Genomic DNA, 22915 nt, shown 5'->3' with positions numbered 1-22915 from the left:
GAATGTTGTGGCTGCTTTGATCTCTCCAGACCATTAAACCTTTCTCTGCATCAGCAATAAGGTTGTTTCTTACCATCTGTGTGCTCTCTGAAGTAGAACTTTTAGTTTCCGTCAAGAACTTTTCCTCTGCAGTCACAACACGGCTAACCGTTGGTACAAAAGGCCAGCTTCTGACCTATCTCTGCTTTTGACGTGCCTTCCCCACTAACTGTAATCATTTCCAACCTTTGATTTAAAGTGGGAGACATGAGACTTTTCCTTTCCCTTGAACACTCAGAGGCCGTTGTAGGGTTCTTAATTGTCCTACTTTCAATACTGTTGGTTTTCAGGGGACGGGGAGGCCCAAGAAGGGGGAACGAAATGGAGTAACAGCCAGTTGTGGAGCAAGTCAGAACAACAACATGTATCGATTCAGTTCAGTTCAGTCGTTTCAGTTGTATCCGACTTTTTGTGACCCCATGGACTGCAGCACGCCAGACTTCCCTGTCCATCACCAACTCTCAGAGTTTACTCAAACTCATGAGCATTGAGTCGGTGATGCCATCGAACCATCTCATCTTCTGTCGTCCCCTTCTCCTCCCACCTTCAATCTTTCCCAGCATCAGGGTCTTTTCAAATGAGTCAGTTCTTCACATCAGGTAGCCAAAGTATTGGTGTTCCAGCTTCAGCATCTGTCCTTTCAATGAATATTCAGGACTGATCTCCTTTAGGATTGACTGGTTGGATCTCCTTGCAGTCCAAGGGACTCTCAAGAGTCTTCTCCAACACCACAGTTCAAAAGCATCAATTCTTTGGCGCTCAGCTTTCTTTATAGTACAACTCTCACATCCATACATGACTACTGGGAAAACCATAGCTTTGACTAGACGGACCTTTGTTGATTTATTGATCAGGTTTGCCGTTTTATATGAACGAGGTTCACCATGCCTCAAAACAATGTCAAAGATTACTGATTGCAGATCTACCACAAAAAATATCATAATAACAAAAAAGTCTGGGGCTTCCCTGGTGGCTCTGTAGTAAAGAATCAGCCTGCCAATGCAGGAAACATGGGTTTAATACCTGGTCTGGGAAGCTGCCACATGTTACGTAGCAACTAAGCCCATGTACCACAACTATTGAGCCTGTGCTCTAGAACCTGGGAGCCTATGTGCTGCAACTTCTGAAGCCCACGCACCCTAGAGCCTGAGCTCTACAGCATGAGAAGCCACCACAATGGGAAGCCCCCGTCTGCCACAACTAGAGATATGCCTGTGTAGCAGCAAAGACCAGCACAGCCAAAAATGAAACTTAAAAAAAATTAATGTTAAAAAAGTTTAAAACTTCCAATTTAACCCCTGTCTCTGGGTTAAAATGCAACCCAGAGACATAAAGTAAGCACAATGCTGTTTGAAAAATGATGCTGAGAGAGTTGCTCAAGGCAGGTTACCACAAACCTTCTATTTGTAAAATATATATATATATATATATATACACACATATATAAATAATATCTGAGAAGCACAAAAAAAGCAAAGCACAATAAAACAAGATATGCCTGTATAATCTTCTTGAGAGGCATCAACCCAGGCTTCAGAGACTTTCCATATATTAAATTCTAAGTAGGTAAAATAAGTATTTCACAATAAATTACAAAACTCACAAGGAAAGAAAGTGCCACAAGTTAGGCTCAACAGAAATAGATGGCAGAATCAGACTCACAAAGATTTCAGATACTGAAATATTAAACATAAAAGGTAATAATATTTAAAATGCTTAATAACAAAAAAGAAAAAATCTTGGAAAGATAGTAAAAGAATAAGTGACAATAAGTAACAACCATACAGACTTACAAAAAGAAAACAAATGAAAAATTTATAATTAAAAACCTTGTGGCTGAATTAGGCAGTAGTATAAGCACAGCAGAAGAAAGAAACGAAAAGGTAACTCTGAAAATATCCAGAATGCAGTCAAGAGAGAGAAAGTTCTGAGAAATATAAACTAGGCATGGAAAAGTGAAAAACTGGACTATCCTACTCATCAGAGTTTCAGAAGGACATAATAAAGAGCATGAAGAAAGAAATATTTTCAGAATATGAACAATTTTACAGAATAAATCAAAGATACTAATTCCCAGATCCAGGAGGACCCAAGATGCCAAACAGAATAAACAAAGGGAAGTCTCCACCTAGACACAATCAGAGTAAAACTGTACAAAATAAAGCAAACAGAAAGGATCTTAAAAAGCAGTCAAAAAGCGAAGATAAAACATCTACCATCACTTCATGGCAAATAGATGGGGAAACAACAGAAACAGAGACAGACTTTATTTTCTTGGGCTCCAAAGTCACTGCAGATGGTGACTGCAGCCATGAATTAAAAGATTCTGCTCCTTGGAAGAAAAGCGATGATCAACTTTGACAGCATATTGAAAAGAAGAGACATTACTTTGCCAACAAAGGTCAGTAGAGTAAAAGCTATGGTTTTTCCAGTAGTCATGTATGGATGGATGTGAGAGTTGGACTATAAAGAAAACTGAGTGCCGAAGAATTAATGCTTCTGAACTGTGGTGCTGGAAAAGACTCTTGAGAGTCCCTTGGACTGCAAGGAGATCCAACCAGTCCATCCTAAAGGAGATCAATCCTGAATATTCATTGGAAGGACTGATGCTGAAGCTGAAGCTGAAGCTCCAATACTGTGGCCACCTGATGCGAAGACCTGACTCAGTGGAAAAGACCCTGATGCTGGGAAAGATTGAAGGCGGGAGGAGAAGAGGACAACAGAGGATGAGACGGTTGGATGGCATCACCGACTCGATGGACATGAGTTTGAGTAAGCTCTGGGAGTTGGTGATGGACAGGGAGGCCTGGCATGCTGCAGTCCATGGGGTCACAAAGAGTCAGACATGACTGAGTGACTGAACTGAATTGAAACCACCAACAATGGTACAGATTAGACAGACTCATAACTGACTCCTCAAAACACTGACAGAAGACAGAAAACAGAAGAATGATAATGTCAATGTGCAGGGAGAAAACAGCTTTCAAACTAAAAATTCCATCAATTTTTACTTTTACCTGGTAAAACTATCATTAGGAAAGACAGTTAAAAACTGAGAGCATTTGCTACCAATAGACCTTTTCTTAAAGAAATTTTTAAGAATACAAATGAGTTAAAAACAAAATGATTTCAAGAGGAAATTCAGAGGATTTATGATTGAAGATATTGGTAAATATGTATAAGCAAATTAAATAAATATCAATTATATAAAAACTATTATAATAATGTGAAATTTGTGAGGAAAATAAAGTAGAAACAGAATAACTCAATTTATAAGGATTTTCTATTATTTGGAAAAGAGTAAACATAATAATCGACTTTAGGCTTTGTTAAGTATGTATGTCAAAGTACCTACAGTAATTACTATGAAGCATATTTATAGAGCATAACTTTTATACAAGTAGAAAACAAAACGAGAAAAATAGAGGGTAGGAATATAAACAAAATGAAGTCAAGAGAGGAAAACATTTAAGGACAAAAAAGTTGAAATATTAGAAAAAAATAAATAACATATCCAAATATATTAGTTATACAATGAATGCAAATAGATAAAACTCTCAGATTGAGAGACAAAGATTGTCTTTTTTTTTTAAAGTAAAATCCAGTTATATTCTATTTAGAAGATATTCTAAAAACATGAAGACATAGAAAGATTAAGGCAATGGCTAGAAAAAAAGTTTTTAGACAAATACTTAACCACAAGAGGCTGATACAAGATAAAGAGAATTACTATAAAGCAATACCACTGACATTAACACCAAAATGGAAGAACCATGTTGGTATAAATATAATAAAATGCATATAAAAATCTACATTGGAAAACTATAAAACTGATGAAAGAAAGCAAAGATCTAAATACATCAATGGGTAGGAAAATTCAATACTGTTAAGCCATCAGTTCTTTGCAATTTCATCTATACATTCAATGCAATCCCAATGAAAATACCAGCAAATTATTTTGTAGCCATCAACAAACCATTTGCAATGTTTACATAGAAAGGCAAAAAGCCCAGAATAACCAACACTAAATTGAGGAAGATGATCAGAGTCTACTACTTCAACTGAAGAATTTCTATAAAGCTACAGTAATCAAGACAATGTGGTATTAGCAAAGAAAAAGACAAACAGATCAACAGAACAGAATAAAGGGCCCAGAAATAGACTCACACAAACAGTCAACTGCTCTTTGACAAAAGAGCAAAGGCAATTCAACAGAGAAAAGATAGTCTCGTCAACAAATATGCTGGACCAACCAACATTTGCATCCAAAAAAAAAAAGAATCTAGACATAGACTTACACCTTTCAGAAAAATTAACTCAATGAATCACAGATATAAATGTAAGACACAAAACTATAAAACTTCTAGAAGATAGGAGAAAATTAGGGTAACCTTGGGTTTGGTGAAGACATTTTCAATACAAAACCAAAAGCACTAGTCATGAAAGAAAAAACTGATAACTTGGACTTCATTAGAATTAAAAACTTCTGCTCTATGACAGACCCTGTTAAGACAATGAAAAGCCAAGTCACAAAATAAGGAAAAACATAAGTTTGCTATTTTGACTACTTAAAAATTAAAAGCTTCTGCTCATCAAAAGACATCAAAAAAGGGAAGGAAAGGGGACAAAAGACAAGTCAAAAAAAGGAGAAAGATACTTGCAACAAACAAAACTGACAAAATATTAGTGCCCAAAATATATAAAGAAACCTACAAATTAATAAGATAAAAACAAACCAACCCCTCCCCCCCAAAAAAAATAATGAGCAGAAGACCTGAACAGGTATGTCATAAACAAGGCAATGTATGTGGTCCATAAACATGGAAGCGGGCTCAACTTCATTTGTAATCTGAAAACCGCAAATTGAAACCACAAGGAGATGCTGTTTGCATCCTTCAGATGGGCTGCTGCTGTTGCTGCTGCTGCGTCGCTTCAGTCGTGTCCGACTCTGTGCGATCTCATAGACGGCGGCCCACCAGGTTCCCCTGTCCCTGGGATTCTCCAGGCAAGAACACTGGTCGACATTGCCTTCTCCAGATGGGCAAAGACTTCTAAATCAAACGGGACTATTGTTGCTGAGGTGAGGAGTGACAGAGACTCTCATCCATTCCCATGTGGACAGTCTGACACACTAGGAAGGCTGAAGATAGGGATATCCCATGCCTGGCAATCCTAGAGGAACTTTTGTAAATGTGTACAATGGCATAGCTTCTGAATAGTCAAAAACAGGATATAACTCAAATATAGAATGGATAATGTATTTTAGGGCTTCTCAGATGGTGCTAGTGGTAGGTAAAGAACCTGCCTGCCGATGCAGGAGACATAAGAGACGTGGGTTCAATCCCTGGGTTGGGACAATCCCCTGGAGGAAGGCATGGCAACCCACTCCAGTATTCTTGCCCCATGGACAGAGGAGTCTGGCAGGCTACAGTCCATAGGGTCACAATGAGTCAGACACGACTAAAGTGACTTAGCAAACAAGCACAATATATTTTAATGGAACATTACATAGCATGACTTCCCAGACGGCTCAGATGGTAAAGAATCTGCCTGCAATGTGGGAGACCTGGGTTCGATCCCTGGGTCAGAAAGATCCCCTGGAGAAGGGAATGGCAACATACTCCAGGATTCTTGCCTGGAGAATCCCATGAACAGAGGAGGCTGGCAGGCTATAGTCCATGGGGTCACAAAGAGTTGGACATGACTTAGCAATTAAACCACCATCACCTCTACACAACATAGTAAACAACAATCAAAACTAAACATACATTATTCACTGCCATCTATATATGATGGATAGACATTAAAAACAATCAAGGGAATAATCAACATTCAATGCAAGATACATAGCCTGGAGACAGGGTATAGGAAAAAGGGAGGCAGATGAGACTGGGCAATACTCAGGACATACAGGTAATCATCTTTGACCATGGGGTGGGTAATAGATATCACTTTATGATTACATAGCTATACAAATATATTTCATACATTCTTCTATATACACATACACTTTACAATTTTTAAAAAAGTTCAATAAAGGAAAAGAAAAGAAACAGTTATTAGGAACACAAAATCATAATCTTACCAGGATAAGAATGATTCTGTTTATTTGAAGAAATTTCTGAAAGAGTATCCAGGGAATCTGTTACCCTGTGAATAAAAGAAGGAATGCAAATCTAAGTAGAAGCAGCTGGTCTTCATATTTAAGACTGGCACTTAACTGAGAGTTTCACAACAATGGCTATATTTTTTTTTTAACTTTTTGATTTATATTGGGGTACAGTCAACTGACAATGCTATGATAGTCTCAGGTGGACAGCGAAGGGACTCAGTCATACATATACATGTATTCAATGGTCATTTCTTGTTTTACTCGCTGGACAAGCATTTACTGAATATTTATTAATAAGCCAGAAGTGAATTTCAATTTATCACCAGAGACAGGCACTAATCAGACGGAAGAGGTCCTTGTTATATAAGGATAGCAAGTACAGAGAAAGTCAGCTTCAAGTGAATTCATTTCAAATAGGGGCCCAACTTTGTTTGGAGCTTTATTTTCAAAGATGGAACTAAAAACAGTGAAAATTTATTTTACGTTAAATATAACAAATGTTAGGTTATAATTATAAAAACATTACATTTTTATATTGAAAAAATACATCAGCTGAGTCTGTGTATATATGTGATTCTTCTTATAAAACCAACATCTTTTATGTTATACTTGACTCTAAGCACAATCATAAAGGACATATTCTTTACAGGTCTATTTTTTTTATATTCAAATCATTCTTTATTTTTAAAAAGCCAATCCTATAACAGTCTCATTTTCTTTCAACTGTTTACTGGCCTAAACCAGAAAAGTCTTCATTCTATCCATCACTTGTTGCAGCACACTTTGTTACCATAAAGAAATTCTGCAACTCTTGCATTAATTGTAACTTCATCTTGCAATCCATGTGCATCATCTTTACATGATACATAACACAGAGCAATCAATGAAAGACTAATGAATGCAAAGAATATGACTTGATGAAGCAGACAGATACTTGAATTTAGTTGTGATGGAGAGTTGAAAACTTAATTCTAAAAGTGATCAGTTCATTAGTAAGAAGTACCTAATGGTATGAACTAAGAATAAGAAAATTAATACTATGCTGATAAAAAACCACTTGAGCAAAAAAAAGAGAGAGAGAGATTAGATCTAGTCACTGAGTCTCAGAATTTCTCTAAAGAAATACTGGCTTTTATATATGTTGATAGAAGAAAAGGAATTAGCTAGACGATAGTTGGGTGATAGTAGAAAGCCATACAAGCAAAGCAAGTAATATGTGCAAAGATTCTGGGACAGGGGCACATTTTTTTAAAGGAAATGTTTTTGTTTTTGTTTTTTTAAGAAAAAAAAAGGCCAACAACAATCTGGGGAGGAGAGTGATGCAAGGTGAGGTTGTGATTGGTCACTATGTGATTAACAACTGTTCTCAGGAGTCCCTTCATGAAGATCAGTGTGATTGTTAAAGAGCTCCCAAGCTGGTTTAAATTAGAAACTCCTCAAAATCAGGCATCATGTCTGTTTTATTCGCTTATAGAATGCCGAGCACAGCACAAAGTGCTAAAAGACACTTAATAGTATTTGATGATGATGAATGAGACAATCAGAAGATGACAGGAAGACAGCTGGTTGGAGACAGCAGTTCATTTAGAGAGAGCCGTGCTTCGTCTAAGACGAGGGGGCTGCTTTTAAATGAATCACCTTAAAGAAGACCAAATAGATGCCAAAAAAAAAAAGAAAGAAAGCAAAAAATGTGTGTTCTATAAACAAAGCAAGAAAAAGAAGTTAAAACTTGGAGAAAGTGGCTTCACAATATAACAGGGAAGAAAGCTGTTACAGCATAAAAGACACTGAATGAAAGCTGGTCAATATTTACTGCCTGCACAATATGCCAAACTATATTCCTCGGGTAGTCAAATAGGAAACAGAGAAGCCCAGTCCTCATGACTAGGAGACAAATCAAACTTTTAAGAGACTGTAGCAATATGTTAATGAAGATTTGTTCAAAGTAATATGAGAACCCAGAAGACTGACTGGTGACTCAGTATGGATTTTATTCCCAAATCAATCACTTGTAAGATATAGGTCCTGAAGAAAGTCATTGAGCCTCTTTTAACCATAACAGGATAATGGTTAAGAGCACAGATTCTTACACTAAACTCTCTGGGCTCAAATCTTCACTTGGGCCCTGGGCACAACTGCACACCTCACTTAATCTTTCTGTGCCTTATTTTCCCACTTGTGAAATAGGGATAGTTATGGTACCTGACACACAGGATTGCTACAGAAGACTAAACGATACATATAAAGCACTTAAAATAGTGCCAGCACATCTAAGTGCCATCAGCTACTGCCTCTTTTTCTTTATTTATAAAATAACTACCAAAAGCCCCCCTGCAAACTGTCTAAAAGCAAGGGCTTAGGAAAAAGCAAAGAAACAAACCTGGGCTGAGTCCAGCTCCACCATTAACTAGTGTGGGAGATCAAAATACCTTACCCCAAACAGGCTGCTCTAGCACAAGGGATTATTTTGAGCTAAAGACATTCGAGAATAAACAATTACAAAAAGAGGCTTTCTCTGAACTCCCGTTATCTGCCTAAAACAGATCTTCCCAAAGAAGAACTCAATTGTCACAAATCCCCTCCCCAGAATTTCATCAAGCATGGAAGATTGACTTGCATCACAGGAGAGGAGATGGGGAGTTAACACCACACCCAGACAGACACTGTCACAGACTATCACATCCCCATCCACTTTCCTAAAGGCCCACTGATCTTCCCTAACATCATCTGCTCTCCCATAAGCGGCCTTTCCGCCCCCCTTCCCTTCCCCCATTAAGATGGTCTATAAATTCTCCAATGTCACCATTTCTTCAGGCTTTCATCACTTTCTGTGATTCCCCCATGCATGTAAAGTTAACATTTAATAAATGCTATGCCTTTTCTTCTGTTTATCTGTTGTCAGTTTAATTCACAGACTCCGTCCCCTCCAGTTAGTGAACATAAGATGGTATGGGACAAGTTTTTCATCCCCTACACCAGCTACATGACTTTAGCAGTTACTGTATCTCGTGAAACTTTTCTTTACCTGCAAAATAGGAATAATCGTAATACCTTATATCTCATAGGTCTGGGGGAAATTGATGAAGTACATGGTACAGAGCCCACCACTCATTAAATGCTCAGTAAATGTTTGTAGAGATCCTCCTCAGCTTACTATGGGGTTATGTCCTGACGAACCCATCTTGAGTTGAAATGCATTTGATACATCTAACCTGCTGGACACCATCACCTAGCCTAGTCAACCTTAAACATGCTCAGAACACTGTCATGAGTCTACACCCTGGCAAAACCATCTAACACCAAGCCTACTTTACAATCAAGCATTGAATGTCTCATTTAAGTTATTGAATACTGTACTTAAAGTGAGAAACAGAACGGTTGTGTGGGTACAGAAGGGTCGTAGGTGCCTGGGTTGTTCACCTTCATGATCACAGGGCTGACTGGGAGCTGCAGCTGCTGCCCTGCCCAGCCTCATGAGACTGTATCATACTATGTACAGCTAGCCCAGGGAAAGATGAAAATTCAAAATCTGAAGTACAGTTTCTACTGAATTCTTACCACTTTTGCACCATCATAAAGTCTAAAAATTGTAAGCTGAACCACTGTAAGTCAGGGACCATCGGCAGTTATTCTTTTCTAGTTTACCTGACTAAATATGTATTAGAATCAAACAAAACATTTAACTGAGGGTACTTAGTCAAGTTCTTTGCAGTTAACTTATAACTGCAAAGCATTACAAGTTAAATGTTATAAAATCATAAATAACAAGAAAAGGGTTATATCAAGTACATCATAGAAGAAGGAAAGGAATACAAAAATTATATGTAACTATTCAATTTTAAAAAATGAGAAAGAAAATGGATATGAAAACTGTTAAATTTGCCAGGAGGCAGTCACACAGTCCAGTTGGAAGGGGATGAGACAGGACTTGCAGGTTGAGATGGCAGGTCTAGTCTCATGAATGTGATTGTACCATACGTGTTACTGCCTATTTAAAGATATCCAGCCAACTTCTTTCAGCACATTAAGTCATTTCACACAGTGTACCTGGAATTTCATAAGGACTTGTTTCTGCTCAACTTATTTTTTAAAAGCCAGAGTGAGCTGGAGCAAAAGTGTACTATCTTCAGAAGAAACACCGAGGAGGTATATTATATATAAATACTTGAAGCTTCACTTCCCCCCAAAGATGTACTGCCTATCTATTTTTGAAAACTAAAGAAATCAGGAAAAAGCCATTTTGCTTCCATTAGGTTTGTAGGAGAATGAATGGGGTGCCTGCTGGCAGGAAATTTAATGTAGTTAGGATGTGACTGAAGCAATCAGAGAGCATTTTCACTTTTGTTTGCATGACAGATTAAGCTTGCTGCTCTCACTGTTCTGAGCAGCAAACACCACTCCTAATAGCCTACACATACTCATAGGGTTTGCAAATGAGGAATAAAGGAGGTTTTTAAAACTGCAAATCCTCAGCAAAGCAAATTTAGCTACCATGAGCCTACCCTCTGAAGAAGGTGGTTGGTTAACCCGTTGAAAGAAGACATAGTCTGTAGTTAGTGCATATCTTTCATACAGAATTAATGACTCTAACTCACTGCACATTACAAAAAGTTCTTGTTAATAATGTAAATTTCATTTTTTCTCACCTTTGAACCCTGGATGGGGGAGCAAATATTCCATATCTTGGGGAACAACTAAAATACTGCACACCTCCAACTGAACCATCATTCTTGCCATGGGGTTTCTCAAGCTCTATCCCGTACCAATATCCTAGAACAAGAATACTGGATTTTAAAAGCATCTGTACTTTATCCAAAACTGTTATGTTATTACACAAACCCACAGTCTAGATGGCTTAACATTCTCACATATGACCAAAGTGATGGAAGACCATTGTGATCATTAAGCCTTCAAACAATAAAATTATAAAACAAAATTTGAAAGTTTCAGAAATGAACCAGAAAAACATTTCACAAGCATAATTGCAGAGTTGTACATTAAGGAAGACAAAACGCACAAACACAAATTTGGCAAGGATTAGCTATTATGCAAGTAGTGTTTGACCAAAATATATCTAAAAGCTACAATAAGAAACTGTCCTTAACTTGGTAATACAGTCTGAGATGGGAACAATGGAGCGTAATATTGAGACGCATAAGTCATAAAAGAACATGGTCTTTTCATTTCACTCTCCCAACATGAGAATACCACAAACAGTTCTTAAATAATTAAAGAGGGACAAAAATGATATGGAAAATGGCTAGACTTCATGGTGACTCTTTTTCTTTCATTTTTTTCCCCACCCAAGATGGGACAAAAAAAATCATTTTTAACCTAAAAGATTTAGGTTAGCTAATAGGAAGAATTTTCTAAAAGGCTTTCAAGTATTTAAAAGGGCACTCTGAGGAGAGTAATGGGATTTCCTTTTCCAGAGAGCATAAAATTAAAACAGTGAGGTTGCTTTTAGTGCGGCAAATATTAAATAAATGGACATAGACTCCTAGAGTACTGCCTCTGGATGAAGGTACCTCCAGATTAGTTAAACGTACCCGACAGTCCATTCATTTCTTATTTAAAAGGAGAATACAATAATGATTTTATTTGGTCTCTCAGAAGCAGTATCAAATAAAGGTATGGATATTGAGAAATTTGCTACAAATGACAAAATACGGAATATTGTTTCCTTCAGATTAATAATGCAGAGAGTCAATTATATAACCTCTAAAATGACAATCCAGAAGTTCTTAACTTTTTTTTCCTCTTATATTCAAAATGATGACACTTGAGTCGATTCCCGATCTTGGAGTTTGAACTGGAAAGAATAGTATAAGGCATGTGATAGTCTTCTATACTGAAACAACCTACTCTGCACAGGTCCAATGAGACGTATACAGACCTACTGCTTGGCCATACTAATGCCGGGCACTGCATTTCTGAATGTCATTAAACCAGGTTATTCTGGTTGCCGTTGTTATTTCTGAGTGCCACAGTTACAATTTTCCAAGTTTTATATCCTCCTGCCTTTGATGCTTTCCTATATAATTTGTACATTTTCCCATTTTAATATACCAATCACTACATACCTCTAGAAGTATGTAGTGTATACCTCTTGCAAGTATACAGCACACAGCAGGAAGGCATCACAGCAAGTGTTAACAAGCGTGACTCACACACTGCCTAGCAGTGGTGAGGATGGACATCGCCCCACGCAACCAGCACCTTTCTTTCAGAGGTAGAAAGTTCTATAGAACTGACTGATCTACATTTTGAGGCCACAAGAAATATATCCTACTACTTTCTGACAGGGCAGAAGGACTTTAACAAAAAATCTCCAGTTTTTATACTGTTTATTTGTTGTACAGTCGCTAAGTCGTGTCCAATTCTTTGCCACCTCATGGACTGCAGCACACCAGGCTTCTCTGTCCTCCAGTATCTCCCAGAGTTTGCTCAAACTCAAGTCCAATATCTGATCATTACTTTTCAAATTTCTAAGTGTTCTGTGTGTGCTCAGTCACTCAGTCGTGTCCACCTTTTTGCAACCCATGGAAAACTGTAGCCCACCAGGCTCTTCCACTGGAAGAGCCAGAATAATGGAGTGGGTTACCATTTCCTACTCCAGGGAATCTTCCTGACCCAGGGATCTAACCCCTGTCTTTTGCATCTCCTGCATTGGCAGATGGATTATTTACCATTGTCCCACCTGGGAAGCCCTAAATGCTCTTTACTAGGAGTTCAAAACTTAAAAGTCAACCTAAGAACAATCGTGTCCAAATGAATCAAACCATTCAAGCCTTGTTTAACAAAACCAGAGAAAGGAAACTGAGAAGACATGGTGACTGTGGAAATATAAACTACCTTTGGGATTTCTAAATTTTTATTTGAGAACCATATTAAGAACATTCTAACTAATCTCAGTTACTACCTAAGTTACTACCTCAGTTACTACTACTATTTCGAGGGACATGAATTATAAAACATACAGCCCATCCCCAATCAATTAGTAACTGGACTGCAATTATAAATTGTACTAATGAAACGAGAATGTGCTAGGAGACCATTCTCTGTCCATGTCTTATGGAGAGAGGTGCTGACCATGTGTCTACAGATGTTTGTAGAGAAGACAGCCTTGGGAGATGGAGACGGCCTCCCCTGACAAGAGGACAGGTATACTTACTGTCTCTATAAAGGTTCAGATTGCTTAAGCCTGGGGCTCCTCTCCTGCAGCACAAACTCCTGGGTGTACTGGGGTCGCCTGGCCCTCCTCCCTATCTTACTCTCTGGGAACTGGGGCCCAGGAAATCAACAGAAGAAAATGTTGCCACTCTAGCCACCACTATTGATGAGAGCACTGAGGTTCTCTGTCTCTGACCCAGGAGTCTACCATCTTCTGCCAGCATCAATGGAACTGTGGTCATTCATCTTGCAAATAGGGTAAAATCTCAGATCTTTCAGAGTTCCTGACAGAAGGCTATACACGTTTTTTAAAAAAAATCAATGTTCTCAGTAACCTTTTCCTAAAAAATCCTGCAATGCCACCATGTGTCAACACAGCATATTGCTATTTAAAAATACAAATGTTTTATTCAACTGGCTTCTATTTGAAATTACAATCACCAAAAATGCAAAAGAAAGATTATCTTCACTTTAGGAAATGCAGTATTAAGTTTAGATTGGAATGAATATATAAATACACAAACATACATCTTTAAGGTCCCAGGGTGCGCAAAACCTTTTTCATCTCCCTTTGAATCTCTTTGTTTGCTTTTCTCTCTAAGCCATTCTGTTGAAAGCTATATGCAACGAACTCATTATCCACTCATTTCAAAGATTGTGCTTAGCACAAATCTAATCCTAAAATGTTTTCTCTGTTATTTAGCACACTTGGCAATCAGTGAGAGTGAAACTGGAGAGTAACAACTGATTTTAACTTTAGACAATTTAAAACACAATTGGCAAGAAAAATTCATAAGAAATAATCGACCTGCGTGAAAACAGTCTGCATCTGAATCAACATTTTGCATTTTGCTCTGTGCCAGAGCGACCATCCATAAGAACTATTAATCCAGAACTCCACGTTTTATTTACATGTAAATTCTTAAACCTTTGGTATTCTAAAGAATTCAAGTTGAGCAAAGACTGTACAGGTGAGTTACCTGGAGCGAAGTTTGTTGTCCCAAAGAACTTAATGGCACCAATTCTCTGGCCTGCCACCAACACCCTGTCTCCAATTCGGAGGTCTCCTTCGCAGCGCCCACTATTTGCTACAGATGCTGCTGAGGAATTCAAACCTGTGTGGGGATTGGTTGGGGAAGGGGATGGGACATGAAGAGAGAGAAAAAACAAAGGGAAACTCAAATACCACATTAGCCAAAAAATTACCATGTATTCTAACCAGTCTAGTTAGTTGGAGGTTTCAATATATGCTGCTTTCTTCCTTACACACAGTATCTATAGTTGTGTTTCTCAGATGTGAAGGAAAGCTACTCAAATGAAATTTGAAGGGTTTCCTGAGATGATCATTGCTCTGGAAACTTACACATGACACCTGGTGAGGCATCAACTTTATCCTGACTTCCTGGGGGCACTCTCTACAAGAACAGAGGTCAGCACACCCTTTCTGTAAAGGGCTATGTAGTAAATACTTCAGGCTTTGCAAGCCATGCTACTCTGTCACAACTGTTCAACTTTGCTGTTGTAGCTCAAAAGCAGACAGAGACAAAAAGCACAATGTTGTTCCAGTAAAACTTTATTTACAAAAGCAGGTGGTAGGTTGGATTTGGCCCATGGGCTGCAGTCCACCAATCTCTATTCTAGTAAATAGAATAGAGAATCATAATAGTTCAGTGGGACTTGGTGTAAACAATACATACACAAATGTAATTTAAAAGTGGAACTGCTATAAGGTTCCAATTAACCACAAACTGATTTCCTTATTAGAAACAAAAGCACACACCACCTCCCCTCAGACCTTGATTCAAACCTAAACCCTCAAGTGCACACTACTGAACATCAGACGTTCTAGAGCAACACTACCTAGAAAGCTGCTCAGTTGTAACAGAGGACAGGTGGACGTCTGAGGCTTCTCCCATCAGTCCAAAAAACAGACTGGAAAGCTGTCATCTGAGAAGGGCTAGGGAACCCTCTGTGAGGGTACTGGATACAAGGCAAGTCAGGCTGTGAACTGGGAGAAACTAAAAACATGTTCACAGCCTGACTTGCCCTGTATCCAGTACCCTCACAGAGGGTTCCCTAGCCCTTCTCAGATGACAGCCTTCCAGTTTCCCACAAACCCGGGGAGAAGGAAGGTCTAGATCAACTGTATACTAAGAAGTCCTAGGCTCTCAAAATAACTAACATTTCCCAAGCACTTCACAGTTTACAAAGTGCTTATCATGAGAATTATAATCGTAGACAAGATACAAACTCGGGAATCAATGAAGACATGGTGTTCACAGGGAGTAGGTGGCACACCTGACTTAAAACCCAGACACTGGATTTGTCTGCAGACAATGGATGAAGACAATGAGCTCAACGTGGGACACAGCGGGGCTGAGTTCACAGACTTCCTCCCCGACCTCCCCATCCCCCAACCCCTCCTTTCCGCTCCTCTTTCTCTTTAATATTTTGTCCTTAACTTTTAATAATGTCCACTCTCTGCCATTCACACCTCCCCAAATGCAAATCACTCAATCTAAAAAAAAATTTAAGGAAATATTTTGGGGTTTGGAATATGGACTTTCTCTCACATGTGACCCATTCTCTCTCCCTCCCGTTTTAAAAGGACCTCTTTCTTACTCTGATAACTCTTTTCATCTCTATTATTTAAACTTACAAACCCCTCAAATTTATAAAAAGAAAAAAATGTTAATAAGAAGGCACACTAGAACTACTTTATATAAAATGTAAAAAAGACAATTCCATACCCATACATAAATTTTAAAATCAAGTCACTGTTCAAAGCCTAAATTCCAAATGAAGAAGGCCTTAAAATGTAATTAAAATGAGGACAAACAGGATTGCTACATCACTGCATTGTCTCACCTCTGTTCCTCACAGCATTAAAGAGAAACTGGTTTCAGGGGAAGGGGAATATATTCAGAAAATAGATATTCAAGCAAAATTTCCCGGTTTTCCACTTTCGGAGAACTGTTACATTTATTACATCAATGTTACTATCATGGATTTTTTTTGTTTTTTCCCCCATACAATAAAATATCTTTAAGAAAATCCTGTCCTGAACATTTTTCACAATAAAATACTGATTCAGCACAAGTATTAAAAGTATTAGAAAAAGGATCTAGTAATTACTATGAGACTTATTAAAAACAAGTTATGTTAAAATGACCTGATTTCTTTTCTATGTAGTAGGCATATAAAGTGAAAGAAAGTGAAAGTCTCTCAGTCGTGTTCGACTCTTTGCAACCCCAATTCCATACAGTACATGGAATTCTCCTGGCCAGAATATGGCGTGGATAGCCTTTCCCTTCTCCAGGGGATCTTCCCAACCCAGATATCAAACCCAGGTCTCCCGCATAGCAGGCGGATTCTTTTTACCATTTGAGCTACCAGGGAAGCCCGTAGGCAAATAAGTGAACTGCTATAAATTCAGTATTCATGTGTTGATTCCAACAAGAAAAAGTGTTTTCTATATGCTTAAACATAACTGAAGAAATGTGGATTGAATGGGATGATCATGCAGGCTTCACAGCGAGCTAAACAGGTTATCATTGTCAACCTCTCCTACACAGTTTTAGACAATGACTTGACTAAAAATAGAGAAAGCATGCTTTTTTAAATAAGAAGATAACTCTAAAGTATGTGAAAAGCTACATGCAAGATGTAAAAAACAAAACTCAGAGGGATAAAAATTCTACCATTAAATTAAATGAAAATAAATGTAAAGTCCTACGTCGAGCCATAAAATGAAGAAACTTAGCTTTCGGCTCTATTTGAGCCAATGATACAGTGTGGTCACCAAAATTGCATGAGCAGCCTCAGGCTGGACTTGTACTAAGAGGCAGAGCTTCAGCTCTCTACCAGCCAGCCGGGAGGGTCCTAAGGACCCTACAGCACAAGGAGGAACTGAAGGTACTTGAGACAGAGGTGGAGTTTAACAATAGCAGAGAAGCATCAGACACACCTGTGGGTGTAGCCCAGGTGTGCACTTAGAAACTGCCATCATGCACCAATACCTGACCTCCCTAAGCCTCAGTTTCCTCATTCATAAAGTGAAGGTGGTCATGATAGTTCATTCATTTTGAGAATTAAGTGAAATAAGATATGCAAAATGCCTTTAATAGATATGAAATAATAAATAATGCATATTGACATGTTAATTATTAATATTAGGTTTAGATTAGAAAAGAGATACATAAAGAAAGAGAAGAGATTGTACAGTTTCCAAGTATCTGAGGATCTGTCATAAAGTTCTAAGAGGAACCTTACAGACGCTGGAGTCCTTAGATACAGAAGGACCAGAAGAAGTAAATCCAGACAAGGGAAAATGGCAGGAGCGTGAGGAGAAAGGCAGAGAGATCCAGGGTGTGCTGACAGAGAGGAGAGGGGTGAGGGCTGGGAGAAAGACAGGAAAGGGGAAAGTAGCTCAATCTGACTGAAGTAAAGGGTTCCTTCTACACGTTTAAAAAGAGCAAATCTACTTACAAACAAACCAAGATAAAAAACACCAAGAAAGCCTGGTTGAAAAAGCCATAGATACCAGCACTGGCTCTAGACGAGAGAGAAGGGCTTTTGCTCATTGTCTTCTTGTTATTGCCACGTGCATTCAGTTTCTTGGAGAGGCTCTGTTTGTGCTCCAAAGAAGATATAGAGGAGGAGCTGCTGATGGATCCAATCAGGGGAACTAAAACAACAGTAAAGGAAAGGAATACATCAAAGGGTGGAAAACAAGCAGTGAATTAATTAGATGCTTGTCCAGGTAAGTCCTCCATTCAGCTTCTTCCATTGTGGATTATCTTAGTGTTGAGTTAAATGCCTGATTTCATCAAAATACATTGTAGTTCATACACACAAGATTTTAGAGCCCAAGCAATTTTAAGGATCCAAAGGATCCACACCATAGTATGACAATCTTATATAGAAAAGTGTTGTCATGTAATCAATTTAGACCAATTACCTATTCTAACCACCACTGTCTCTCGCCTCTCACTGAGATGAGTTAGTAGAATCACAACTTATTTATATAAAAAAACATGACTAATCTATTTTTACGGTAACAAAAGCTTAATTTAAAATGTTCTGAGTTAACCTAAAGGCAAGCAGGAATATTTTTGAATTTTCTATTCATGCTCTATTCACCCAGTGATTTGACAGCTAAAGACAACTTAATTTTTTATCTATTTCAAGTTTATTGAGTAATAATTGATAAATATAATTGTATATAAAGTGTACAATACTATGATTAAAAGATACAGTGGAATGATTAACAAGATCAAGATAACACATTCACATCCATCACCTCACATAGTTCATTTTTTGTGTGTGTGAGTGGTGACAATGCTTAACATCTACTCTCAGCAACTTTCAAGTATAAATTGTAAAGGTAACTTTAAATAATTCTATCAAGCCATCTACACTATGGAATTTCACTTTATTCTCTGCATCTAGTCCTGTAATTCACTACATGTATGTAAGAATCACAACACAGGAATTTATACAAAAAATATATATGTGTGTGTGTGTGCGCGCTTTACTATGAGATGTTTAGGGGATTTTCAAGTATAAATTTTTACTGTACTGAGTCTTCCCTTACAAACTTTAAAATTTAGCCTCATATAAGTTATATCACTATATTGTTTTAAAGTTCCATCAGTACATTAAATTTTAAGAATAGAAGTTGTAAATTATATTACCATCTTTCTCTGCTCCAGTTTTCAACTCTTCACCAGGAGGCAATGAGAGTGTTGATTCTGAAGCACTATCTTTTTTTGATGTCATTAATCCTAGAACACAGAAACAAAACACATTCAGCAAGAAAGAATTTTAATGTTAAACATAAATACGGATTCACTTTTAAAGTACAGACGATCTTAACTGAAATCTTCTCTACTTCTGAGAACACACTGGATAATAAATTCACAGACATCAGGGGCCAGTATTTTATTAAGGGGAAAGGAAAGAATGTATTCCTAGCCCATCTGAAAACCCCAATCAATTTCCCCAAGTATCCCTAAACTATCTTTTAAACTTATTTTAAAATCCACTTAGGAATTCTATATAATATAAAGCATTTAAAACACAGCTATCTAACCATCTGATACTTAGTACACTCCTTAGTACTCGCGGGTAAAACAAACTTAACATGCCTACGGCAGCTGCACACTTATTAAGATATGCGCACAACTCAGGACTTCACTGGTGTGTGCAGGCAAATTCCCTGGGGCAGACTGCCTATTCAGATAGTGGATTTGTGGTAAAAAACATTTTTTTGCAAATCATTATAGAAGCTTTTCATTTAAGTGGAAGTCAGATATTAAGAAACCCTGTACTCTCTGTCACTGGTATTCTGAGAATGACTACCTGACTCTCATCTACACTCAACTCCCACCAAAAAAAAAAAAAAAAAGTGCAGTTTAAAAAAGAACAAGCTCGTGAATAATAATCTACTTTATTAAGACTTCTGTTTTAATTCTACAGAACGAAACCATTTAAATAAGAAACCTAATGAATGACATCCAGTTTTGAATTCCATGTAGAATCCATTCCAATTCTACTTGCTCATGAAGAATTTGGGGTGGAGAACTGAGCTTGGCACTCTGAGCATCACAAACAAAGCAAGCCATAGTCTCAGTCCTAAAGAAAGACATTTTCAACTTGGCATGGCAGAAAGACATGAATAATTAAAATACAAGGACGTGTTTGATACAAGCCCTAGCATTGAGGGAGGAGACAATAATCATTGCTGTAAAGATAAATTAACACCTCATCAAGAACATCACATTCCTATACGTGTCTTGAGAGACAGGTTGGATTTCTTGCAGAGAATACTGGAGGTATGGTCAGAAAGAACTAGGGTAGGCATTATGGACAAACAAAGAGAAAATAAAGAAAGACAGGGTCAGAGAAGAGTAAGTGGATTGGGTGGAATGGAGTGGACTTTGGGGGGACGCAGGAGAAGTAAACCGGATGGATGGGTCACATTACAATCTTAGAGGGTGACAGGGCTGGCGCTCTTCAGTAAGAAACAAGCCTCTGATGGACTGTGGAAAGGAGGGCTGGAGTGACCACTCACAGGCAGATAATGTCAACCAGACAGCAAAGTCTAGGAGGAACCAAAAGGAGGAGAGACAGAAAGCAGAGGCCGGGAGTGAGGGCCAGAACTACAACCTCAGACCCTGGATGGACGGGTTGGGAAGAGAGACTTTGTGAAGGCAACCCACAGAGTAAATTTCTTATTTTCAGTTACATTTGTCAGTCCTAACATAGCCATTTGAGCCTTTCCTTTTACTTGAATTGTTAGAGATAACTGGAGATTCACATGCAGTTGTGAAAAACAATATTGGGCGATGTCTCACACACTTTGTCCAGTTTCCCCCAACGGTGACATTTACAAAACTATAGCACAAAATCACTACCAGGATACTGACATTGCTGCAATCCACCAGCTCAGATTACCTCAGTGCTACTTGTGCTCCTGGGTGTGCTCGTGTGTGTGTGTGCACATGAATTATTTGGTTCTTCCTTTTATCTTCATGTCTCTGCTGAAATCTTCCATTTGTCTCAAGAGGGTTCACCCTTAATTCTTAGAAGGTTACGATATATTCTTTGAAAACCTGATAATTGTTCATCTCAGGGTTGTTACCTTTGATTGCCTTTTTCCTTCAGAGCTGTCGAGATTTTCCCGGTTTTTCATATTTAGAACAACTTTTCATTGTATCCTGTACATTATAAACATTATTTTATAGGACTCTGGGTCTTGTTTAAAATTCTATGGAGAATGTGGATTGTTTTGTTCTGCTCTGTTTTCGCAGGCACTGGACAGTCAACAGGCAGTTAGGTTCAGGCTGGCAGTTCCTATCCACCTTCTGTGACTGTGGTACCAATGTCAGTTTGGTTCCCAAAGCCTCTTTGATCTGGCTTGTGTGTTGTGCCACCCAGTAGGCAGCCTGAGATCTGAGTGGAGGTCTGTGCAGACCAAAGCCTGTGGTCAGATGCATGTACACACAGCTTGCAGTAAGCTCCCCCATTCTGAGAGCACTTTCTTGAGCTCCCTCCTCACATGGTCTCCAGAAGCATCCTCCTCCTGATATTCTGGATAGAATGACTAGGCTTTCATTGCTCTGCTCTGTCATACAATCTCTTGAGGGCCAAGCAGTGAGAAAAAAGAAGAAAAACTAATGGGGACTCCATCCACATTCTCAGGACCACAGTTTCTCTGGCCAAAAAAAAGGGTTCCCTCCCTTGGGGATTTTAGGTGCCTGGCCATCCCCTGCTGCTATTACAACATGCAGGATTGCTTAGGGACTAGGGTGTGAAAGAACCAAAGAGATTTTTTTAAAAGCAATTGAAAAGGATAACAGGGATTTCCTCCACTTTGTCTAGTAGGAGATTCCTTTTCCTGCTCCTCAGACCAGAAATAGAGGGCTCCTCTTTGAGCTTTCCTTCCATACCTGCTGTGTACTTCTGGGCTTCACATTAAAAGGATACCATTTACAGAGAATCAAAAAGTACAAAGTACCTAAGAATAGAACTAACAAAACAAGTGCAAAATATACAGAAAATCATAAAATTTTACTGAGACATTTTTTAATGATCCAATTAAATAAAGTGATATCCCAAGCTTATAATTAAAAGACTGAATATCAAAGTCATTTCTCAAATTGATTTTAGGCTTAAATGCAATACCAATTAAAATTTCAACAGATAATTTTTTATTTTTTGACACTAAAAATATCATTAACATAATTTGTTAATTCATTTGTCCAGAAGGTAATTTTCTGTTGAGGAGCAAAATAACTCTTGATTTTTGGACAAGCACTTTTGAGATATAATTCCAGTTTATAGTTGCAAACTAATATTCTCTTACCCTGGGGATACATTTATCATCTTATTTATTTATTTCTCCTTTTTATTTTTTTAACTGAAGTATAGCTACATAAATAATATATTAGCTTCAGGTGTACAACACTTGTATATATGACGTTATGAATCAGTTGCCACAAGAAGTCTAGTTACCATCTGTCACTACAGAATTGTAACAGCATCATTGTCCTTATGCTATGCACTACATCCCCGTGACTTATTTTTTAACTACAATTTTGTGCCTCTTAATCCCCTTTTTCCCAGTGCCCCACCCCTCTCCCAACAGATTTTTCTTTAAAGAAACATAACAGCTTATTCTATTAAGCAAGAGAGTTCCAGAAAAACATCTATTTCTGCTTTATTAACTATGCCAAAGCCTTTGACTGTGTGGATCACAACAAACTGGAAAATTCTGAAAGAGATGGAAATACCAGACAACCTGACCTGCCTCTTGAGAAACCTGTATGCAGGTCAGGAAGCAACAGTTAGAACTGGATGTGAAACAACAGACTGGTTCCAAATAGAAAAAGGAGTACGTCAAGGCTGTATATTGTCACCCTGCTTATTTAATTTATATGCAGAGTACATCATGAGAAACGCTGAGCTGGATGAAGCACAAGCTGGAATTAAAATTGCCAGGAGAAATATCAATAACCTCAGATATGCAGATGACACCACCCTTACAGCAGAAAGTGAAGAACTAAAGAGCCTCTTGATGAAAGTGAA

The 22915-nt window shown here is 38.1% G+C and overlaps 1 protein-coding gene across 5 annotated transcripts in view; it reads right to left on the bottom strand.

Moving 5' to 3' along the window:
- Nucleotides 1-22915, bottom strand: part of CLIP4 (CAP-GLY domain containing linker protein family, member 4) — an 86423-nt gene that overhangs the window by 8532 nt on the left and 54976 nt on the right. For all 5 annotated transcript variants that reach the window (XM_010840677.1, XM_010840674.1, XM_010840675.1 and 2 more), the window contains exons 10-14: nucleotides 19021-19110; nucleotides 17868-18011; nucleotides 14305-14439; nucleotides 10798-10921; nucleotides 6125-6189 (exon numbers count right to left, since the gene is read on the bottom strand). In XM_010840677.1, the coding sequence (XP_010838979.1) occupies nucleotides 6125-6189; nucleotides 10798-10921; nucleotides 14305-14439; nucleotides 17868-18011; nucleotides 19021-19110 (558 nt within the window). The remainder of the gene's footprint in view (nucleotides 1-6124; nucleotides 6190-10797; nucleotides 10922-14304; nucleotides 14440-17867; nucleotides 18012-19020; nucleotides 19111-22915) is intronic.

This window comes from Bison bison, unplaced genomic scaffold (assembly GCF_000754665.1).
Source record: "Bison bison bison isolate TAMUID 2011002044 unplaced genomic scaffold, Bison_UMD1.0 scf7180017864145, whole genome shotgun sequence".
Classification (NCBI taxonomy): domain Eukaryota; kingdom Metazoa; phylum Chordata; class Mammalia; order Artiodactyla; family Bovidae; genus Bison; species Bison bison.
This window is presented reverse-complemented; position numbering and strand designations above follow the sequence as displayed.